Consider the following 23,658-nt stretch of genomic DNA (forward strand, 5'->3'; position numbering starts at 1 on the left):
GGGAACAGTGAGGAGGGCATGGGAGGGAGGGAATGAGATCAGAGACAGGGGAAGGAAGGACAAAGGGGAGAAGGAAGGGTAAGAGAAGGAATAGAGAGAGAGGAAAAGAGAAGGGGAGGAAGGGGAGTAAAGGAAGGCAATGGAGGTAAGGAAGAGAGGAAGGGAAGAAAGTAATCTTACAAAACAAAGGAAAAGAAAATGTGAGCTGACGTGCATTGACACTAAACATTTGTTGAGACATACACAAAAGAAAACTAACTGGAACTCCAAATAACTCAAATAATTTACATACATTTATGTAAATATTAATTTGAACAAAAATTAAAATCCATTTGAATGTAACACCTTTGCTATATTTATCATTATCAGATTTACAGGGACATTAATCTGTATTTAACTTAAAGAGTAAAATAAACCAAAATAACATATAGATACTGGTATTAAAAAAAGGTATAGCAGTTACCAAACTGAACCAAAGTTAAAAACCACAAAATTTTTTTTGAAAATAGCTTTTTAGAAAAATGTTTAAAAGATTGTAATACCTATAATATATAGATAAATAAAATACCATGCATATATAAAATATAATAAGTTAGACTCAGGGCTCTGCACTTGATATTTCCTCTACTGGAAAGTTCTTCAGCCAGCTTTGCATAGTTCATGCCTTCCTGAACCCTTCATTAGGGTCTCTGCTGGAATCTCATCTCCTCAGAAAGGCCGTTCTTGTAAACCCAATTTAAAAGAGCCCCCCTGTCACTCTATCCTCTTAATCTGTTTTACTTTTCATCATAGCATTTATTATTACTTCAGATTATGGAATTTACTGTTTACTTGCTTATTATCAGTCTTCATCTTAGAGTGGAAACTCCATTATACTCTAAGAGGTCAGAAAATTTGTCTTCTTTTTTAGTCATGTATCCCCAGCATCTAGAACAGTGCCTTGTACTCAATAAATAGTAGTTGAATAAATAAACGAATAACAAATGAGTCATATTTTGAACATAAAGAATAATTTTCTGCAATTTGGAAATACTTTGGTCAAGGGAAGAGAAATAATTACTACAGGATGAAGATTCTCATTCCCGACTGTGCCTGAACACAGTAGACACTACTGAAGAAATTTAAAGAGTATAAACATATAAATTATGTGAGAGAATATTAACAAAATATTTGCACCTATTTTAAAGAAAAGCCTGTAATATAATTTGGAGTATACAATAGGCAAGTGTTTATAAGCAGAAAAGTAACTAGATCACTCTAAGATTTATCTCAAGTAGTTAGGGAAGGGACATCAGCAAAAATGTCAGAGTAAGGACCTCCAAAAATTCTCTCCTCCATAAAAGCAACAAGAGAATGGGCATAAATTAGCAGAATTCATATTTTCAGAACCACAGAAGTTAACCAAAGGCTTGCAGCAATCTAGGGAGTGTTTATTCAAGAAAAAAGACAGTGGGAACTTGAGTACCTGCAAGCCTTGCCCCCATGGACTGAAGTGCTTTGGAGCCCTAAATAAACCTGAAAGGCTGTCTAGGCCACAAGGACTACACGTCCTAGTGTTGAGTTGGGCTTGCAGCCTTTTACTTGCTAGGAAGGTGACTTACTGAAACTCTTGCTGGGGCAGCTAAGGGAGTGCTTGTGCCACCACTTCCCCAACTCCCCCAACCCCAGGCAACACAGCTTGAGGCTCCAAAAGACATCCCTCTCTTCCACTTGAGGAAAGAAAAGGGAAGAGTAAAGAGGACTTTTGTATCTTGGATACCAACTCAGTTAGGCTTGTGTCAGAGTCATGAGACCCCATTTCAGGCCTTAGCACTCCTGGATGACATCTCTAGACACGCCCTGGGCCAGAAGGGAACCTACAGTCCTGAAGGGAAGAACCCAGTCCTGGCAGGATTCATCACTTGTTAACTAAAGAACCCTTGGGGCTGAAACAACCAGCAGTGATACCAGGTAGTATCCATGTGCCTTGGATGAGAGTCTGAGACATGCTGGCTTCATAAGAGACCCAGCACATGCCCAGCTGTGGTGATTATACTGACAGAGTCCTGCTTGAGAAAAGCAGAGGGAAAAGTAAAGGAGATTTTGTCTGCATCTTAGGTACCAGCTCTGCCAAGTGGGACAGAGCACTAAGTGGGCTCTCAGGGTCCCCAATTCTAGGGTGTGGTTTTTAGATGGCATTTCTAGACGTGCCTTGGGCCAGAAGGAACCCCACTGCCCTGAAGGGTGAGTCCCAGGCCAGGCAGCATTTATCACAAGCTGACTGAAGAACCCTTGGGGGTTCATCAGCAACAGCCTAGCAGTACTCCCCATGGGCGTGTGGTTGGTGATGGCCACAGGGAAATACTCTTCTGCCCGCAGAAAGTGAAGGGAAGAGTGGGAAGGGTAGTGTCTCAAGGTTTCAGGGCCAGCTTAGCTGCAATACAACACAGATTTCTAAGGTTTTTAAATTCAGACCCTATCTCCTGGATGGCATCTCAGGATCTACCTGGGACCTAAGGGAACACACTTTCCTAAAGGGAAGGACATAAGCCTGGCTGGTTTCACCATCTACTGATTATAGAGCACCAGGACCTTGAGTAAACACAGGTTGACAGCCAGGTATGGCGGGCTGTGGGCGAGATCCAGTACTGTGGTGGCTTCAGGTCTGACCTAGTGCAGTCCCAGTGGTGGTGGCCACAGGGGTACCTGTGTCACCCCATCCCCAAGCCCAGGTAGCTCAGAAAGAGAGACCCCATTTGTTTGGGAGAAAGTAAAGGAAGAGAACAAGAGTCTGCCTGGGAATCTGGAGATTTCTTTTGAATCTTCTCCAGGATCACCAAGATGGCACCTCTGATTCTGTAAGAATCACAGAATTATTCGTCTAGGGGTGCTCCTTAATGCAGATATGGCTTAGATCACAAAATCCAAGTCATTTCAAATACTTGGAAAGTGTTCCCAAGAAGGACTGCTACAAACAAGCCCAGACTTTGAAGACTACGTGAAGTATCTAACTCTTTAATCCCCAGACACCAATGAACATCAACAAGCATCAAGACCATCCAGCAAAAAACATGACTTCAACAAATTCAGTAAGGCACCAGGGACCAATCTTGGAGAAACAGAGATATGTGACCTTTCAGACAGAGAATTCAAAATAACTGTTTTGGTCAGGTCCGTTGGCTCATGCCTGTAATCCCAGCACTTTGGGAAGCTGAGGTGGGAGGACTGATTGAGCCCAAGCAGTTGAGCCTGCAGTGAGACGTAATAGTACCACTGCACTCCAACAACAGGGCAAGACCCTGCCTCAAAAACAAAAACAAAAAATAAAAACAAACAAAATCCCCAAATAGCTGTTTTGAGGAAACTCAAAGAAATTCTAGATAACACAGAGAAAGAATCAGAATTCTATCAGATACATTTCACAAAGATACTGAAATAATTAAAAAGAATCAAGCAGAAATTCTGGAGTTGAAAAATGCAAGTGACATAGTGAAAAATGTATCAGAGTCTCATAATAGCAGAAGTGATTAAGCAGAAGAATTAGTGAGCTTGAATGGGCTATTTGAAAATACATAGGCTGGGCGCGGTGGCTCATGCCTGTAATCCCAGCACTTTGGGAGGCCGAGGTAGGTGGATCACCTGAGGTCGGGAGTTCGAGACCAGCCTGACCAACATGAAGAAACCCTGTCTCTACTAAAAATACGAAATTAGCTTGGCATGGTGGCATATGCCTGTAATCCCAGCTACTCGGGAGGCTGAGGCAGGAGAATTGCTTGAACCCGGGAGGCGGAGGTAGTGGTGAGCTGAGATTGCACCATTGCACTCCAGCCTGGGCAATAAAAGTGAAACTCCATCTCAAAAACAAACAAACAAACAACCATACACACAGAGAAGACAAAAGAGAAAAGAATAAGAAAGAATGAAGCACGTCTACGAGATCTAGAAAATAGCCTCAAAAGGGCAAATCTAAGAGTTATTAGCCTTAAAGAGAAGGTAGAGAAACAGGGGGAGAAAGTTTATTTGAAGAGATAATTTCACACAACTTCTCAAACCTAGAGAAAGGTATCAATATCCAAGGACAAGAAGGTTATAGAATACTAAGCAGAATTAACCCAAAGAAGACTACCTCAAAGCATTTAATAATCAAACTCCTAAAGGTCAAAGATAAAGAAAAGATCATAAAGCAGCAAGAGAAAAGAAACAAATAACATACAATGGAATTACAATACATATGGCAGCAGACTTTTCAGTGGAAATCTCACAGGCGAGAAGACAGTGGCATGACATATTTAAAGAGCTGAAGGAAAAAATTTTTTACCCTGTAATAGTATATCTGACAAAAAAAATCCTTCAAACATGAAGGAGAAATAAAGACTTTCTCAAACAAAAGCTGAGGAATTTCATCAACACCAGATCTCTCCTACAAGAAATGCGAAAGGGAGTACTTTACTCAGAAAGCAAAAAATGTTAATGAGCAGTAAGACATTATTTGAAGGCACAAAACTCACTGATAATAGTAAGTACACAGAAAAACACATCATATAACACTGTATGGTATGTAAACTACTCTTATAACTGATGAACCAATGAAAAATAATAACTATGACAACTTTTCAAGGCATAGACAATACAATAAGATATAAATAGAAACAGCAAAATATTATTAAGCAGGGGGATGAAGTTAAATTATAGATTTTTTATTAGTTTTCTTTTTGTTTATGCAAGCAGTGTTAAGTTGTTAAGTGTTAAGTTGCTTAAAATAATGGGTTATAAGAGAATTTGCAAGACTCATAACTTCAAATCAAAAAACATAAACAGATACACAAAAAATAAAAAGCAAGAAATTATATCACACCACTAGCGAAAATCACCTTCACTAAAAGGAAGCCAGGAAAGGAGGAAGAGAAGACCAGAAAACAAATAACAAAGTGGCAAGAGTAACTCCTCACTTGTCAATAATAAAAGGAAGAAAAATAAATAATAATAAAAGGAATAATAATAATGAAAGGAAGACAGGAAAGGAGGAAGGGAAGACCAAAAAACAATCAGAAAACAAATAACAAAGTGGCAGGAAGAAGTCCTCACTTGTCAATAATAACACTGAATGTCAATGAACTAAACTCTAATCAAAAGACATAGATTGGCTGAATGGATTAAAAAAAAGAAGACCCAATGATCTGTTGCCTAACAGAAACACACATCACCTATAAAGACACATGCAGACAAATAAAGGGATGGAAAAAGTTATCCAATGTCAATGGAAACCAAAATGGAGCAGGGGTTAGCTATACTTATATTAGACAAAATACATTTCAAGACAAAAACAGTAAGACACAAGGAAGATCATTATATAATGATAAAGAGGTCAATTGAGCAAGAGGATATAACAACTGTATAAAAACAATTGTAAAAAAATATATATCGAACACTGGAGCACCCAGGTATATACAGCAAATATTACTGGAGCTAAAGAAAGAGATAAATCCAAATATAGTAATAGCTGGATACGTCAACATTCCACTTTCAGCATTGTACAGACCTTCCAGATGGGAAATAAACAATATTTGGAAAAACCTGAAGACTCCACCAAAAAACTATCAGAACTGATAAATTCAGTAAAGTTTCAGGATGCAAAATCAACATACAAAAATCAGTAGCATTTTTATATGTCAACGGCAAACAATCTGAAAAAGATATCAAGAAAGTAATTCCATTTACAATAGCTACAGATAAAACTAATTACCTAGGAATTAACCAAAGAGAACGTTCTCTACAATGAAAACTATAAAACATTGATGCAAGAAACTGAAGAGGACACAAAAAAAGAGAAAGATATTCCAAGGTTCACAGACTGGAAGAATCAATATTGTTAAAATGTCCTATTACTCAAAGGGATCTACAGATTCAATGCAATCCCTGTCAAAATACCAATGAAATTCTTTACATAAATAGAAAAAACAATCCTAAAATTTACATGGAACCACAAAAACCCCAGAATAGCCAAAGGTATCCTGAGCAAAAAGAACAAAACTGGAAGAATCACATTACCTGACTTCAAATCATACTACAGAACTATGGTAATGAAAATGGCATGGCACCGACATAAAAACAAACACACAGACTGGTGGAACAGAACAGTGAACCCAGAAATAAATCCACACATCTCATTTTTGACAAAGGCACCAAGAACATACATTAGGGAGAGAGTAGTCTCCTCAATAAATGGTGCTGGGAAAACTGGATATCCATGTGCAGAAAAATGAAACTAGACCTCCATCTCTTGCCATATACAAAAATCAAAATGGATTAAAGACTTAAGTCTAAGCCTAAAGTATGACAGTACTCAAAGAAAACATTGGGCAAACTCCGACACTGGACTGGGCAAAGATTTCTTGAGTAGTCCCCCACAAGCACAGGCAACCAAAGCAAAAATAAACAAACGGGATCACATCAAGTTAAAAAACTTCCACACAGCAAAGGAAACAATCAACAACATGAAGAGACAATACACAGAATGGGAAAAAATATTTGCAAACTATCCATCTGACAAGACGGATAATAATCAGAATATATAAGGAACTCAAACAACTCTCTAGGAAAAAAATCTAATAATCTCATTAAAAAATGAGCAAAAGCTTCAAATAGACTTTTCTCAAAACAAGAGGCATAAATGGCAAACAGGTATATGAAAAGCTGCTCAGCGAGGTGCTCACACCTGTAATTCCAGCACTTTGGGAGGCCGAGGCATGTGGATCACGAGGTCAGGAGTTCGAGACCAGCCTGGCCAAGATGGTGAAACCCTGTCTCTACTAAAAATACAAAAACTAGCTGGGCGTGGTGGCACACGCCTGTAATCCCAGCTACTCAGGAGGCTGAGGCAGGAGAATCACTTGAACCAGTAAGGCGAAGGTTTCAGTGAGCTGAGATCGCACCATTGCACTCCAGCCTGGGCAACAAGAGCAAAACTCCGTCTTAAAAAAAAAAGAAAAAAAGAAAAGGTGCTCAACATCATTGATCATCAAAGAAATGCAAATCAAAACTATAATGAGATATCATGTCACCCCAGATAAAATGGCTTTTATCCAAAAGATAGGTAGTAACAAACGTTGGTGAGGATGTGGAGAAAAAGGTACCCCTGTACACTGTTGGTGGAGATGTAAATTAGTACAAACACTATGGAGAACAATTTGGAGGTTTTGTAAAAAACTAAAAATAGAGCTACCAAATAATTCAGCAATCTCACTGCTGGGTATATGCCCCAAATAAAGAAAATCAGTATATTGCAGAGATTATCTCCACTTTCATGTTTGTTGCAGCACTGTTCACAACAGCTAAGATTTGGAAACAACCTAAGTGTCCATCAACAGGTGAATAGATAAAGAAAATGTGGTACATATACACAATGGAGTACTATTCGGCCATAAAAAAGAATGAGATCTTATTATTTGCAACAACATGGATCAAACTGGAGATCATATGTTAGGTGAAATAAGCCAGGCACAGAAAGACAAATTTCACATGTTTTCATTTATTTGTGGGAGCTAAAAATTAAAAATGATTGAACTCATGAAAACAGAGTAGAAGGATGGTTACTAGAGGCTGGGAAGAGTAGTGGGGGGGTGGGAAGTGGGGATGGTTAGCAGGTACAAAAAAATAGATGAATTAGACCTAGTATTTGCTAGCATAATGGGGTGACTATAATCAAAATAATTGTGTATTTTTAAATAAATAAGAGAACACAATAATGTTGTTTCTAACATAAAAGATAAATGCTTGAGGTGATGAATACCCTATTTACCCTGATGTGATCATTATGCATTGCATGCCTGCAAAAAAATATCTCATGTAACCCTAAATATATATACCTAGCAAGGATGCATGTTCTCACCACTTCTATTCAGCACTGTACTAGTTGTTGTAAACACAGCAATTAGGCAACAAAAGAAATAAAAGGCATTGAGATTATATAGGAAAAAGTAAAACTATCTCTATTTGCAGAAGCCACAAAAAATTAGGGCTAATAAACAGTTAAGGCAATATACAAAAATCAGTTTTATATCTATAACAGAAATGAACAATCAAAACATAAAATTAAAAACCCAGTTCCATTGAAAAAAGCATGAAAAAGAGTAAAATATTTAGGAATAAATTTAACAAAAAAGTGTAAGACTTGCATAACTGAAAACTACAAGACATCATGGAAAGAAATTAAACACCGAAATAAATGGAAAGACATCTTGTGTTCATGGACAGGAAAACTTAATACTGTTAAGATGACAATACTACCCAAAGTAACCTACAGATTCAATGCAATCCCTATGAAAATTCCAGCTGCCATTTTTTCAGACATAGGCAAGATGATCATAAAATTCATATGGAAATGCAAGAGGCCCAGAATAGAGAAAACAATCCTGAAAAAGAAAAACAAAGAGGGCTCAAACTTCCTGATTTCAAAACTTACAACAAAGCTACAGTAATCAAGACTGTGTATTTCACATAAGGACGGGCATATACATTAGTGGAATGGAATTGAGAGTCCAGAAATGAACCCATACATCTACAGTCAATTACTTCTTAAAAATGAGATGGTGTCTTAATATGTTTCCCAGGCTGGACTCAAACTCCTGGGTTCAAGCAATCCTCCTGCCTCAGACTCCTGGGGCAGCTGGTACTACAGATGCATGCCTGGCTCTATAGTCAAATAATTTTTGACAAGGGTGCCAAGACTATTCAATGGGGTGTCAAGAAAATTCAATGGGGAAAGAGTAGTCTTTTTAACAAACAATGTTTGGATAAATGGATATCCACATACAGAAGAATGAATATGAACTCCTACATCATACCATGTATAAACTTTTACCAAAATGGAAAGAGACCTAAATCTAAGAGCTAAAACTATAAAATTCTTAGAAGAAAACACACTGTAACTCTTTGTGACTTTGGATTAGGGAATGGTTTCTTAGATGTGACACCTAAGGTACAAGCAACCAAAGACAAAGCAGAAAAAATACACAAATTGGACTTCATCAAAATTTAAAACTTTCGTGTTTCAATAGAGTATAAAGTTAAAGGAAAACCCACAGAATGGGAGAAAATATTTGCAAATCACATATCCAAGAAGCATGTAATATCTAGCATGTATAAAGAACTCTTACAAACCAAGAAAAAAGATTAAAAAATCCAATTAAAAAATGAACCAAGGATTTGAACTGATATTTCTCCAAAGATGATATACAGTCAGTAATTGAGCATGTTGAGCACATGAAAAGATGCTCAACATTACTAGTCATTAATAAATTACAAATGAAAATCACAAGAACATTCCACCTCACACCTAGTAGGATGACTATCGTCAAAGAGAGGGACAATAACAAATGTTGTGAAGGATGTGGAGAAATTGGACCTTCACACATCGCTGGTGCAAAGGTAAAATGGTAATATCCAAACAGTTTGGCGGTTCTACAAAAAGCTGAACTTAAGAGTTACCACTATATGACTCACTAATTTCACTCATATGCATATACCCAAGAGAACTGAAAACATATATTCACACAAAAACTTTCCCACAGATATTCATAGCAGCATTATTCACTATAGTCCCAATGTGGAAACAACCTCCATGTCTACAAAATGGATGAACCGATAAACAAAATGTAGCATTCATACAATGGAATATTATTCAGCCATAAGAAAGGATGAAGTACTGATACAGCTGTCCCTCCGTATCTGTGGAAGATTGCTTCCAAGACCTCCTGTGGCTATCAAAATCCACATATGTTCAAGTCCCTTATACAAAATAGTGTAGTATTTGCATATAATCTACAAACGTACTCCTTATATAGTAAATAATCTCTAGATTACTTATAATGCTTGATACAATGTAAATGCTGTGTAAATAGTTGTCATACTGTATTGTTTAGGGGAATAATAAGATTAAAAAGTGTGTACATGTTGAGAGCAGACACAATCATCCTCTTTTTTGTTTTTGAGAGGGGGTCTCACTCTGTCACCCCGGCTGGAGTGTAGTGGCTGATCTTAGCTCACTGCAACCTCCGCCCCCCAGGCTCAAGCAATCCTTCTACCTCAGCCTCCCGAATAGCAGGGACTACAGGTGCATGCCACCACACCCGGCTAATTTTTGTATTTTTGGTAGAGCCAGGGTTTTGCCATGTTGCCCAGGCTGGTCTTGAACTCCTGGGCTCAAGTGATCTGCCTGCCTTGGCCTCCCAAAGTGCTGGGATTACAGGCATGAGCCACTGTGCCCTGCCTTTTCTGAATGTTTTTGATCCTCAGTTGGTTGAATCCATGGATGTGGAACCCACAGGTACGGAGGGCCAACTGAACATGCTACAACATAGATAAATCTTGAAAATACACAAGTGAAAGAAGCCAGTCATAAAAGTTCATATATTTTCTGGTTCCATTTATATGAAGTGTCTAGAATAGGCATATCCATAGAGGCAGAAAGTAAACTATGGGTTGCCAAGGCCTGGAGGAGTGAATGCTAATAGGTATGGTGTTTGTTTTTCAGGTGACAAAAAATGTTCTAAATTTAGATGGTGGTGTTGGTTATACAATTTTGTGAAAATACAAAAAACCACTTATTGTGTACTTTAAAATAATGAATTTACTTTATGGTATGTGAATTATATCTTAATAAAATTGTTTATTTTTTAAAAAAAGAAGCAGCACACACAAGTACACCTTTCTAATTTAAAACTTACATTTTCTGTGAGGGTCATGTTTTCTTTGCTGATATTTAACACTGTTGTCATTAAAGCCAGATTTATGATGTTGATTTACTTGGCTTATTTCTTGAGGTAGAACTGTACCCTGAAAATTAAAATTCTTATAAATTAAACAAAATCTTAATATTATAACTACTTATGATCGTCAACTTTTAATAATTACATTATTTTTATAAAAATTATATAGTTCCTTAGAAAAAACTTAAGTAATATAGAAAAGTATAGAGACTTTTAAAGCCACTTGAACTCTACCACCGGACTCATTAACATAATGATCATCACTCTAGATATTTTTTCTATGCATTAGTTTGCAAGATATAAAGAAAACAATCATTTTATAAAAATGCTACTTTTTTTTTTTTTTTTTTTTTTTTTTTTTGAGACAGATTCTTGCTCTGTTACCAAGGCTGGAGTGCAGTGGCACAATCTCAGCTCACTGCAACCTCTGCCTCTTGGGTTCATGTGACTCTCATGGCTCAGCCTTCTGAGGAGCTGGGACTACAGGTGAGTACCATCGTGCCTGGCTAGTTTTTGTATTTTCAGTAGAGACGGGGTTTCACCATGTTGGTCAGGGTGGTCTTAAACTCCTGGCCTTAAGCAATTCTCCCACCTCGGCCTCCCAAAGTCCTTGGATTACAGGCATGAGCCACTGCACCCAGCCAAAAATCCTCCTTTCAATAGAAGAATTAAATCTAATTTTGCTTGATGTTAACAAACGCAGAAACCAAACAAAATACTAAACTTTAGGTAAATGTTTCTTCACAACAGAAATATCAGTCTCTAAAGATCCCCCTAGATTTGCTTCAAAATAATCCCATCCCTTGGGTAGGTGGAGGTGGGAAATGAGTAGGGGTTATAGAAGAAATAGTACTGGACTAGAGCACGGTAGGGAATGAGTACTGGTGGGTTCATTCATTCTATTTACTTGACGTCATTATGGTTAAACTTTTCCATTAAAAAGTTTTAAAAAATTTATCATTTCTGGCTCTATATTATGAAAATTGAGGATGTTAGCATACTTACATTCCCTTCCATGTTAATTTTTATTAATCCCATGTTTTATTGGGATATTTAATAACAATCCCAATACCTGATTTTTATTAATATTTATATTGTCAAGGTTTTTAAATGTTGGAAGACTTCAATATTAGATAGCCAGACTGATGATAAAATTACAGTAATTGAGACAGTTCATAAATAGAATTAGCAAAATGGCATAAGTTTCATATGAAGATTCTATCAGATCCTTTCATTTTTGGATAGGGAGAGAAAGCCTGAATGCAAAAAGAGACAGACAATTTCCCACAGTTGAAGCAGCAAGAAAAAGCAAAAGTGGAGGCTAGAGAAGGTCAATACAAATGAATTATTTCACCGTTTTGCTTTTGGTAGGCTCTATTTACTTTCTTCTCAGCACAGACAAATGGACACTGGGTACAAAGACACAACATGTCCTAACTGGTAGTGGGCATGCTCCAAAATAGTTGTGATATGCATGGGAGTACCAAGGAAGACCTAATGAGATCACATGGACAGAAACACTCAAGGCTCTTCAGTTTTTTAAAAATCTATTTTTTATTTTTTTGTAGAGACAGGGATCTTGTTATGTTGCCCAGGCTGGTGTCGAACTCCTGGGCTTAAGTGTTCCTCCTGCCTTGGCCTCCCAAAGTGCTGGGATTACAGCCATGAACCACTGTGCCCAGCCCAAGGCTCTTCAGTTCTGTTTTTTGTTTTTGAGACAGGGTGTTTGCTCTGTCACTGAGGCTGCAGTGCAGTGGGGTCGTCTTGGCTCACTGCAACCTTCGACTCCTGGGCTCAAGTGATCCTCCTGTCTCAGTCTCCCGAATAGCTGGGGCTATGGGTATGTGCCACTATGTCTGGCTAATTTTCGTATTGTTTTGTAGAGATGGGATTTTGCCATGTTGCCCAGGTTGGTTCGAACTCCTGGGCTCCAGTGACCCACCTGTGTTGGCCTTCAAAAGTGCTGGGATTACAGGTGTTAGCCACTGCGCCCGGCCAGCTTTTCAGTTATTAAGAGTCAAAATGGCATGAGATTTCTATCATCATGGCACAATGGCTGCTGGGGCTTTGGACTACAGCAGTACATTATGGGTGATTTTGACTCTAAGGAGAGGAATTAGAAGATCAGGATAGAACAAGTATTGTCTGAGTGTCTTCTATGTTCCAGGTATGGTAAATGAACTGTGTACCTATTATTTTAATATCATTATAGTAATGCTACTAACTAAATAGTAAAATAAATAGTAAATAATATAATAATATTATTTATATTATTTTGGAGCTCTAACTCCAAAATTCATGTTCACAGTACTACTTCAGAGAAAAGGTAAGCCATACGTTTAATTAGTAAGCAAATATTTGGGTATAGTTCTTTAGGGTGTTCTGTTTGATATCTATATAAAGGTATTTGTACACATTGCCATGTTTTGCCAATCAAAGCTTGAATATTTTTTATCACAGTGAATTCTCTTGAATTTGCTCATCAGGTTAGGCTGCTTATTAATGCATATGCGTTATACTTGGGATCTCATAATTCTTAGGACATTTAAGAGATAAAACATGAGAGTGTTCAGCTGAAATAAACAATGAAATAGCACCAAGTAAGAGGGGTTGCATGTAGGAGATAATGAGAAAATATAATATCAAGTGATGCTCAAGAAATTAGCAGATTTTGACTGAGACCTAGGGGGTTATTTGTAGTGAGAGAAAAAATGGGCATTCTAAGTGGAAGGAACAAAAAGAACACATAACCCCAAATGGGAATCATCTGTGGGAAAGGGAAAGTAAAGAGACCAGTCTAACTAGAACAGACTATTATGTCCAAATGGTTGGACATACACCATATAATTAGGTGGGGTTAGATTATAGAAGGCCTTAGACATTAGTTTGAGGAGTTGAGGCAGGATTCCAACCCTGGAGCTGTATATATTCTAGAGTACTACAGCAATACTATTTTGTGACTGTAAAAGACCTTAGAGGTCATCTAAGTGAACTTCATTGTATACATGAGGACACAGAAGTCTAGGGAAATAAGCCTCTCTCTGAGGAGAGAGAGTATTCCAGACAAATTCAAAGGCCCTGTTGTGGGGACCATCCCTGGCATACTCAAAGAAGAGAAAGAAGACCATTATGGCTGTAGCAAAAAGGTGAGTTATAGAAAATGTGATTAGGGAGGTGACACATCAATATTGTATGGGACATTCCAGGCCATTATATAAAAATAATGGCTTTTACTCAGTGAAATGGGGAATCAGTGGAGGGTTTTGAGCAGCAGAAGGACATGATCTCTGACATATTTTAATAGCATCACTCTGCCTGCTGTCTTGAGAATAGACTGTAGAGGAGCCAGGATGGAAGCAGATTACTAGACTACTGTAACCATCAAGGTGAGAGGTGGTATGAATTTGGAGTAGGGTAGTAGGAGCCTGTGAGAAATGGTCCAATTCTAGACATATTTGAAAGAGATTTACAGATGACAATGAATTGGATATGAGGGTAAAAGAGAAACGAAGGAGTAAAGGATGTGACTCTTAAGGTCTGAGTGAAAGGAGGGAATGGCTATTAAGTGAGATGGAAATGACATCAGGTAACGTAAGTTTGTGAGGGAAGAAAAAGAGTTCAATTTTGGACATGGTAAGTTTGAGGTGTATATTAAGTACCCAAGTGGAGACACAGAGTTGGACATTTGAGTGGAGAGGAAAGGTTGAACATTGAGTCTAAATATCGTGGAGGACTTCCAAGCTGGAAAGAGAAGTTTGGGAGACATGATGTATGTATTTTTGTAGGTATATATATTTGTGTGTGTATCTATGTCTATCTTATCTAAATCTATTTTTTTCTCTATCATCTATCTATCTGTCTATAATTATCTATCTATCTATCTATCTATGGAAATGGGTACAGATAGAGAAGAAGCCCAATAATTTAGCCCTAGAGGATTCCATCTTTAAAGAGTCTGAGAGATTAGGTGAAACTGACAAAGAAGACTGAGAAACAACAGCCAATGAGACAGGAAGAAAAACAGGGAAGGGTGGTATTCCAATCACAAGTGAAGAATGGATGACAAGGAGAACTGGGTGATCAACTGTATGAAATGCTGCTGATGGGTCAATTCAGATGGAAACTGAGACTTGATCACATGGTTTTTGCACACGAAGGTCACTGGGAACCTTGAAAGGGCAGTTTCCATAAAGTGATGGGAATGAAAGACTGATTAGAGTGGGTTTAAGAGAGAAGGGGGGAGAAAGGCACCAGTATAGACAATTTTTTCAAGTTTTGTTGTAAAAGGAAGCAATACTCTAAGTCTCTTCTTGCCTTTCTCTATTTGTTCAACTTTTTAATTAACTCCTGCTCTTTTAATCTTTTACTGAGGAATGTTCCTCCAAATCCAACAACAGTTTTCTTTTCATTTTTTGCCTTACTGCTTGACTAATGACTTTGACTGTAACCTCTCTGCTAAGTATTACTAATCTGTGTGTCTGATTTGAACCTCAGTCAAGATTTAATCCAGTATCTGCAACTTTCTAGGACAGATATTATAGCTGGATACTCCACCATCACCTCAACCTCAAGGTGTCCCATCTTAGACAAGGCAGCATGAGAGAAGAAGATTTTTTTTTTTAAGTTAAAAAAAAAAAAAAGGTCCCAGAATTGGCCTCACCTAAAGTCACTTCTCTTACCCTTATTTCTACCACCACCATTCCTCAGGCATATAATCTAAAATGCTTAGAGTCAAAAATTTTTGCTTTCTAACATTATTTTTACAATGATATTATAAATCATTCTATCATTCTACTCCTTCTCAGTTCCTGCAACTGGACTTTAGATTGTCATCCTTGGCCTAAATTAACCTTCTAACTATGATTCTTGTTTCCTATCTTTTTCACATATAGTCCTTCCTACATACTGCTGCCTGATTAATCTTTCTTAAAGACCCTTTCATCTGTTTTGGCCCCAAGGCATAACTGGGCAAAGTATCTCTTGGGTTTGAACCCAGTTTATACCCTGAAGCAGTGTGGTGCAGTAAGTATAGTACTGGACTCAGAATCAGGAAATCAAGTTTTGTGATTCAAATAGTTTAAAACAAAATAATTTATGGATAACCTAAAGAAAGCTTATAATACCATATTGGCTGAGGAGACCTATGTATCTTGTCACCTTAATTTTTTTCTTTACTCTTTAAGTTATGACATATACACTAATTTTTTATGTTTATTTTACTATTTATATTTATTTTACCATTTATGTTTATATTCCCTTTGTAATTTTCTCTTTTATCTCTGATAATGCCACCATTACTGCAGGACATTAGAATAAATGAGGGTCTGAAGGTACAGGCTACTGGTTTATAAATGAACATTCCTTTTTTTTATTTTTTATTTTTTGAGATGGAGTCTTGCTCTGTCATCCAGGCTGGAGTGCAGTGGCACAATCTCGACTCACTGCAACTTCCACCTCCTGGGTTCAAGTGATTCTCCTGTCTCAGCCTTCTGAGTAGCTGGGACTACACATGTGTGCCACCACAGCACCTGATTGATTTTTTGTATTGTTAGTAGAGATGGGGTTTCACCATGTTGGCCAGGCTGGTCTTGAACTCCTGACCTCAAGTAATCCTCCAGCCTTGGCCTCCCAAAGTGCTGGGATTACGGGCATGAGCCACCATGCCTCACCAAACATTCCTTTTTGATCTAAGCTGAGAAGATAGGTAACTAGCAAAACATGTAGCAGGAACTTATTGCTTTCCTCTTCCTTTCTTTGTCTGAGTCTCTAATCTTTTAGCAGCACTTTTTCCCTCTTCTTAATCTCTACCAAGGAATGCATATTTGTTCATTCATATTTAAGATAACCAACTACCAGCATAAAGTGACACATTCAAGTGGAAAAAGTAAGTTGTTAAATGCGATAACGGCCTTTGTTGAATTTAAAATATAGTTACTATGACTTTGTAAATAACTAAAAAAAACCTAAAGCTGATTTAAAACAAAAATTATCTATACTCTCGACTCATTGGTCCAGAAACTTTTATAGGTCTGAAAATAATTATGAAAATTCATGATTACATGGAATCAGAAAAGAGCCCAATAGCCAAGGCAATTTTAAACAAAAAGAACAATGTTGGAGACATCACATTACCTGACTTCACGTTATACTGTAAGTTTATATTACCATGTATCTGCCATGTAACAAAAGTAGCATGGTACTGGTACAAAAACAGACACAAAGACCAATGGAACAGAATAGAGAATCCAGAAATAAAATGGCATACTTACAACCACCTGATTTTTGACAAAGTCGACAAAAACAAGCAATGGGGTGAGGACTCCCTATACATGATGCTGGAATAGCTGGCTAGCCATATGCAGAAGAATGAAACTGGACCCCTACCTTTCAGCATATACAAAAATTAACTCAAGATGGATTAAAGACTTAAAATATAAGACCTCAAACTGTCAGAATCCTAGAAGAAAATCCAGGAAATACCACTTGGAGTATCAGCGTTGAGAAAGAATGTATGACTAAGTCCTCAAAAGCAATCGCAACAAAAACAAAAATTTACAAGTGGGACCTAATTAAACTAAAGAGTTTCTGCTCACTAAAAAAATTATCAACAGAGTAAACACACAACTACAGAATGGGAGAAAATATTCACAAACTGTGCATCTGACAAAGGTCTAATATCAAGAATCTATAAGGAACTTAATTCAACAAGCAAAAAACAAATAATGCCATTTAAAAATGGGCACAAGATGCTTGCTTCAGCAGCACATATACTAAAATTGGAATGGTACAGAGAAGATTAGCAAAATCTTAAGAAAATTTATATTTTAATTAAAAAATTAATTTTTTAAAAAATGGGGAAAAAACATGAATAGATGCTTTGCAAAATAAGACATATCAGTGGACAAGAAACATATGAAAAAAATGTTCAACATCACTAATTATCAGAGAAATGTAAATCAAAACCACAAGATGATACCATCTCACACCGGTCAGAACGGCTGTCAAAAAATAACATGCTGGTGAGGCTGTAGAAAAAAGGGAACGCTTATAAACTCCTGGTGGGAATGTAAATTAGTTCAGCCACTGTAGAAAGTAGTTTGGAGATTTCTCAAAGAACTTAAAACAGAACTACCATTTGACCCAGTAATCCCATTGTTGGGTATATACCCCAGGGAAAATAAACCGTTCTTCCAAAAAGACACACACTCACATATATTAGTTGCATTTGCTATTCACAATAGCAAACACATGGACTCAATCTAAGTGCTTATCAATGGTGGATAAGATTGATTGATTGACTGATTGATTTAGAGACTGAGTCTTACTCTGTCGCCCAGGCTGGAGTGAAATGGGGCGATCTTGGCTCACTGCAACCTCTGGCCTCTCAAGTTCAAGCAACTCTTGTGCCTTACCATCACGAGTAGCTGGCTAATTTTTGTATTTTCAGTAGAGATGGGGTTTCACCATATTGGTCAGGCTGGTCTCGAACTCCTGACCTCCAGTGATCCACCCACCTCAGCCTCTCAAGGTGCTGGGATTACAGGTGTGAGCCACAGTGCCCAGCCAGATTTTTAAAAATGTGGTATATATACACCACGGAATATATACTATGTAATACTATGCAGTCATAAAAAAGAATGAAATAACATCCTTTGCAGCAACATGGGTGGAACTGAAGGCCATTATGCTAAGTGAATGAACATAGGAACAGAAAACCAAATACTATATGGTTCTCACTTATAAGTGGGAGCTAAGCATTGGGGACACATGGTCATAAAGATGGGAATAACAGACACTGGGGGTTACTACAGATGGGGGAAGATAGGGAGGAAGGGGGAAGGGCTGAAAAACCACCTATTGGGTACTATGCTCACTGCCTGGGTGACAGGATCATTTGTACCCTAAACCTCAGTGTCACACAGTATATTCATGTAACAAACCTGTACATGTATCTCCTGAACCTAAAACAAATTAAGTTGAAATTATTTAAAAAAAAAAGAAAATTCATGATCAAAATCGTCATTTTCTATGTTATGAGATTTCACAGAAAAATAATCATTGTAGTCTTAGAAAAATATAAAAATATATTTTCTTTAAATTAATTGTCCATCAAAACAAGGAATACTAACCTTCTCTTGTATAGTTGGCTGAAAGTGCTGCATCTTTCCAGATCCCTGTAAGGACTGCCAAATGTTGCAGAATTCATCATTATCTTTAGTAGGTACCTAGCAAAGTACAAACAATTTCTTGAGAAAATGAAATAGGAAGAAATAAAAATACATATTAAAAATCAAATAATTTATCTATTAATGTTATTCAGTGGTAGACAGGATATTAAACTTTTTTTTTTTTTTTTTGACTCGGGGTCTTACTCACGTGGGGTCTTGCTCATGTCACCCAAGCTGGGGAGCTGTGGTGGGGTCATAGGTGATTGTAACCTCGAATTCCTGGGCTCAATCCTCAGCCTCCTGTGGAGCTAGGACTACAAGCTCCACAGGTGTACCACATGGTGTACCACCATGCCCAACTAATTTTTTTTTTTCTTCTAGGGATGCATTGCCACGTTTTGCTGTGTTGCCCAGGCTGGTGTTGAACTACTGCCTCAAGCAGTCCTCCTGCCTTAGCCTCCCAGAGTGTTGGGGTTACAGATGTGAGCTACCACGTCCACCCCTAAACTAACTTTCATTATGTGAAATCTTAGTTCCTTTTTTTCTAAAGCTCAGCATAGTAATCACAAAAGTATTCTATGAGAGTGAAACTGGTGTTCTTTATATGCAATTAGTTTTGAATGGTTTTATTTGTTGAAAAATATTTAAAGCATAACAAACACTATAAAAGATTACACTGAATCAATATCCCCACCAATAGGTTTTTTGTCTTCTAATGTATTAAAATACATTCTGTCACTCAAATTGACACCTAAAGATTTTATTTTAAAAATCTTCGCCTTACACAAAATAATCTAATAAATTTAAAAATCAACTATTAAGATTAAAACTCTGGAAAAATAGGCACCAAATTTTGACAGTGGTTATCTATGAGATTTGAGAGGCCTTTTGCTTGTGTTTCCTTTGTTATCATCTACTTATTTGTGTTTTCCAAATGGTTTATAATAAACAGGTACTATTTGGGTTAAAAAACGTACTTAATAAGCATGAGATTTGGGGTCATGGAATTAAATAAAGTGTCTCACACAAGACAACTCAATTTTTGTCCCCAGAAAGAGGAAATAAAGGAAATCACCCATAAATTGTATGGTAGAAACTTGAAAATTGCTTTTGATAAATGTGATATAATCCTTGCCCTTTATCTTTCAAATTTATGTTATTTATAGCAGATAGCATAGGACATTTGGATTATATAAGAAAAAAATTAAATGTTAACTTGAAATGTAAACATTTACAGAGAAAACATGGACATTCTTAAGTTCCTTATTTAAATACACTTTTTTCCTTTAATACAACTGTTATTTTATAGCAGAGGTAGAATGCTAGCAATAGCATTCTTTATTAGCCTAGTATCTTAAAGTTGGAATTGACCTGAACCAAAACTTTTTAAATAAAAAAGGGAAACTAAGTTAAATTAGGTTTACATTTACAAAGTCTGCTGTGATTTGTGATTTGTAAAAGGGGTAGAGGAGAAGTTAAAGACTGAAAGTCTTACTTGAGTAGGAACAAAAAGTGATTGAGGGGAATGGTTGAGGCCTCCCAAATGCCCAGAGGAAACTGATGAACTTGAGCTATGTTGAAGTACAGCTGGTTGTGGTTTTACGATGGCTGTCAACTTCTGATTTCCAGTTTCAGAGCGACTCCCATGAGAAAGGTTCACCAAGGCACTTGTTGGCAGTCGATAACCTCTACCAGGTGAGCATCTAAAAGTAAAAAGTTGTATCAGGGTCAGAAGGAAAATACTAAATGTGTTAGGGAGAAAAGTCAAATAATTTTTGGTGGACAATCCATCATCAGCGTTAGTAAACATTACTTTTTAATTTGGTAGAGGAACCTCAAATCACAGCAATAGCTCAATTTATAAGACGACGTATTTCTAAAAACTTTCCTAAGAGCATATTTAGTATTTACTAAGTAGAGAAAACCCAACTATGTTCTAGGGGTGTGTGTCGATTTGTCGTTAAGAAGCTCGCATCTTAATTGCTGAATACAACTGAAAATTTATGAATTAATTTTTTTTTTTTGAGAGATGAGATCTCACTGTTACTCAGGATGGAGTGCAATGGTGCTATATCCTAACTCACTGCAGTGTCGAACTCCTGGGCTCAAGCAGTCTTCCCATCTCAGCCTCCTGAGTAACTGAGACCACAGGTGCAAGGCACCACACCTGGCATGCTTTTGTATTTTATTTGAGAGACAGGGTCTCACTATGTTGCCCAGGCTGGTTTTGAACTCCTGGGCTCAAGTGACCCCCCATCCTTGGCCTCCCAAAGTGTTGGGATTACAGGCATGAGCTACCACGCCTGGCCTCAAACATCTTAAAAACTGTGGAGCCAGGCATGGTGGTTCATGCCTGTAATCCCAGCCACAGCACTTGGGAGGCCGAGGCGGGTCGATCACTTGAGGTCAGAAGTTCAAGACCAGCCTGGCAAACAGGTTGAAATTCTGTCTCTATTAAAAATACAAAAAAATTAGCCAAGCATGGTGGCGCACACCTGTAATCCCAGCTACCCGGGAGGCTGAAGCAGGAGAATTGCTTGAACCTGGGAGATGCAGGCTGCAGTGAGCCAAGATTGTGCCACTGCACTCCAGACTGGGCAACAGTGCGAGAATCTGTCTCAAAAAAACAAAATAAAACAAAACAAACAAAAACAAAAACAAAAAAACAAAAACTATGGTTTGGGCAGTCTAGGTTATGAAAGCTCAGGAGCATGGAACCATTCTCAGTATGGCGCTTCCTAAGCAACAGGGTAAATGTTAGCTTTGATCTCATTTGTCTATTGGTCAAATGTGGAGTTCAGCCCTTTTTTCCCTCATTTTCCCATCTTAAAGTTCTGGGCCTGTACCTGGAAAGGCTTAAGAGACAAGTATTTGTGATTTCCATCTTTCATGGCCTTGATAAACGTGTCAGATATTAAAGAAATCTTCTGTTGTTAAGTTTTCAACTCTATCACCTACTTTTTTCTGAGAGTATAATTTTCTTATATTGAAAGAAAGTGGAAAAGTAGAGTTCTATGAGAAACCTTTGTAAGTTCAAGGTTTCTAAGAAGTATCTATTTTCATAAGAACTAAACTTACTAAAGATTCTGTATTACAGAAATGAATACACTGCAGGCAGGTAATCTTTTACCCAGCTCTCTATCAGTCAATAAATTCACTGTCCCTTACCAGGAGAGGGGGAAAAAAAGACACTGAGGAAAAAAACCACAAAATATACTTAAAATATATTTTGAAAAGTTAGTGAATCAAAGGTATTGGTAATCAAACACTTTCATGAAAAATAAAATCAGACAGGAGATCCGGATTCTGCCGCTGTATGTGAAGAGTGTAGACCAGAGAAGTCTTTGAGTAACAAGCATATTTAAGTTGCAAAACAATAATAATAGCATCCTGAAGGTGACTACTTGGTATAACGGCCAAAGACTGTGATTTCATGCAAGGAGGTTAAAAAAGGGTAATTAATTTTTTATTTTAATTACTCATTTATCAAAATAGAGAAGAAAAGGAAACTAAGCTAAATTCAGTTCAGTTTTCCAGCTGATTTTTAGAAAGTAGAAAACTGGAAAGGATTTCATCTCATCCTCACAATAACCTAGGGAAGTATGTATATAACTTCATTATAGATGAGGAAATTGAGGGTCAGACACTTAATTAACCTACCCAAGGTAATACAACGTTTAACTGCAAGTTTACACCATGGTGCCTCTCATTTTATCATGATACTTGTTCCTATAACTTTAAACTTTCTATTGGCACTTTCCCCCAAAATACTTGTCTTATCTGTGTTAAATTAAAAACAATTTAACCGTCTTCCTTTAAACCTCCTAACCTCCAGTTAACTTTCTCCTTTCCTTTATAGTCAAACTTCCAAGTGTTGCCTCAATTTCCTGTCTCCATTACTACACCTGCCATTCACTTCTCAAATCATGCCAATCTGTCGTGAGTACCTACAACTCCACTAAAATTGGTGACAAAGACATACATGTCACTAATTTCAAAGGACATTTCTATTCCTCAAGTTATTTAACCCTAATACCATTGTTTACATATGCTATTCCCTCTTCCTGTGCACATGTCATTATTCCCCCCTTTTTTCCCTGGTTAGCTATTATTCATTCTTCAAGTTCTATCTTAAATACCACTTTCTCAAAGAGGCCTTTCTGTTATTCTCAGCATGGGTCATACTCTTTATAAAAACCTGCACTTCTTCCTAGTGCTTGCCATGTTTTAATTAAATAATTAATAATGTAATCAGTTGCTTAATTACCTCCCTCACTAAAATGAAAGCTCTATGAGGGTAGAAAGCATGTCTGCCTTATTCAGTGTTACATCCCTAGTAGCAAGTACGTCTTACACATACCACGAACTGAAATTGTAAACAAATAAAAAGTAATATAAAGTCACTGGCCACATGAACATATTCACAAAGGGCAATTATCACTGGGAAATACAAACCTTATTGTTAACCCTCCAGGAAATTCTTCATCAAATAATACTTCAAATAGTACATCAGCTTCTCTATTAGCTGTTACAACAGAGAGAGAAAAAGAGACACTAAAAAATCATATGATGAAAAATCAACAGATAGGTTTTTGGAGTGTTTGGAAGTATTTATTATAAAATTCTGGATATGATGTAAAATATTCAGGATATGAACAATGGCATAATATTAATATAAGGAACATTATATAAGCTAAGAAACAGAATACCAGTGCCTTAGAGGATCATTATTGTCCCAATTCCCA

General features: G+C 37.2%; 1 protein-coding gene across 16 annotated transcripts in view; it reads right to left on the minus strand.

The window, feature by feature from the left end:
• XRN1 (5'-3' exoribonuclease 1) overlaps window positions 1-23,658 on the minus strand; it is a 134,368-nt gene that overhangs the window by 29,752 nt on the left and 80,958 nt on the right. For 14 of the 16 annotated variants that reach the window (XM_054480703.2, XM_054480708.2, XM_054480711.2 and 11 more), the window contains 4 exons: window positions 23,369-23,438; window positions 20,409-20,616; window positions 18,875-18,970; window positions 10,704-10,812 (listed from right to left, as the gene is read on the minus strand). In XM_054480703.2, coding sequence (XP_054336678.1) covers window positions 10,704-10,812; window positions 18,875-18,970; window positions 20,409-20,616; window positions 23,369-23,438 — 483 coding nt within the window. The remainder of the gene's footprint in view (window positions 1-10,703; window positions 10,813-18,874; window positions 18,971-20,408; window positions 20,617-23,368; window positions 23,439-23,658) is intronic. The other 2 variants (XR_008501468.2, XM_063662266.1) reach the window with 1 other exon arrangement.

The sequence above is a fragment of the Pongo pygmaeus genome, chromosome 2 (genome assembly GCF_028885625.2).
Source record: "Pongo pygmaeus isolate AG05252 chromosome 2, NHGRI_mPonPyg2-v2.0_pri, whole genome shotgun sequence".
In the NCBI taxonomy this organism is placed as follows: Eukaryota; Metazoa; Chordata; class Mammalia; order Primates; family Hominidae; genus Pongo; species Pongo pygmaeus.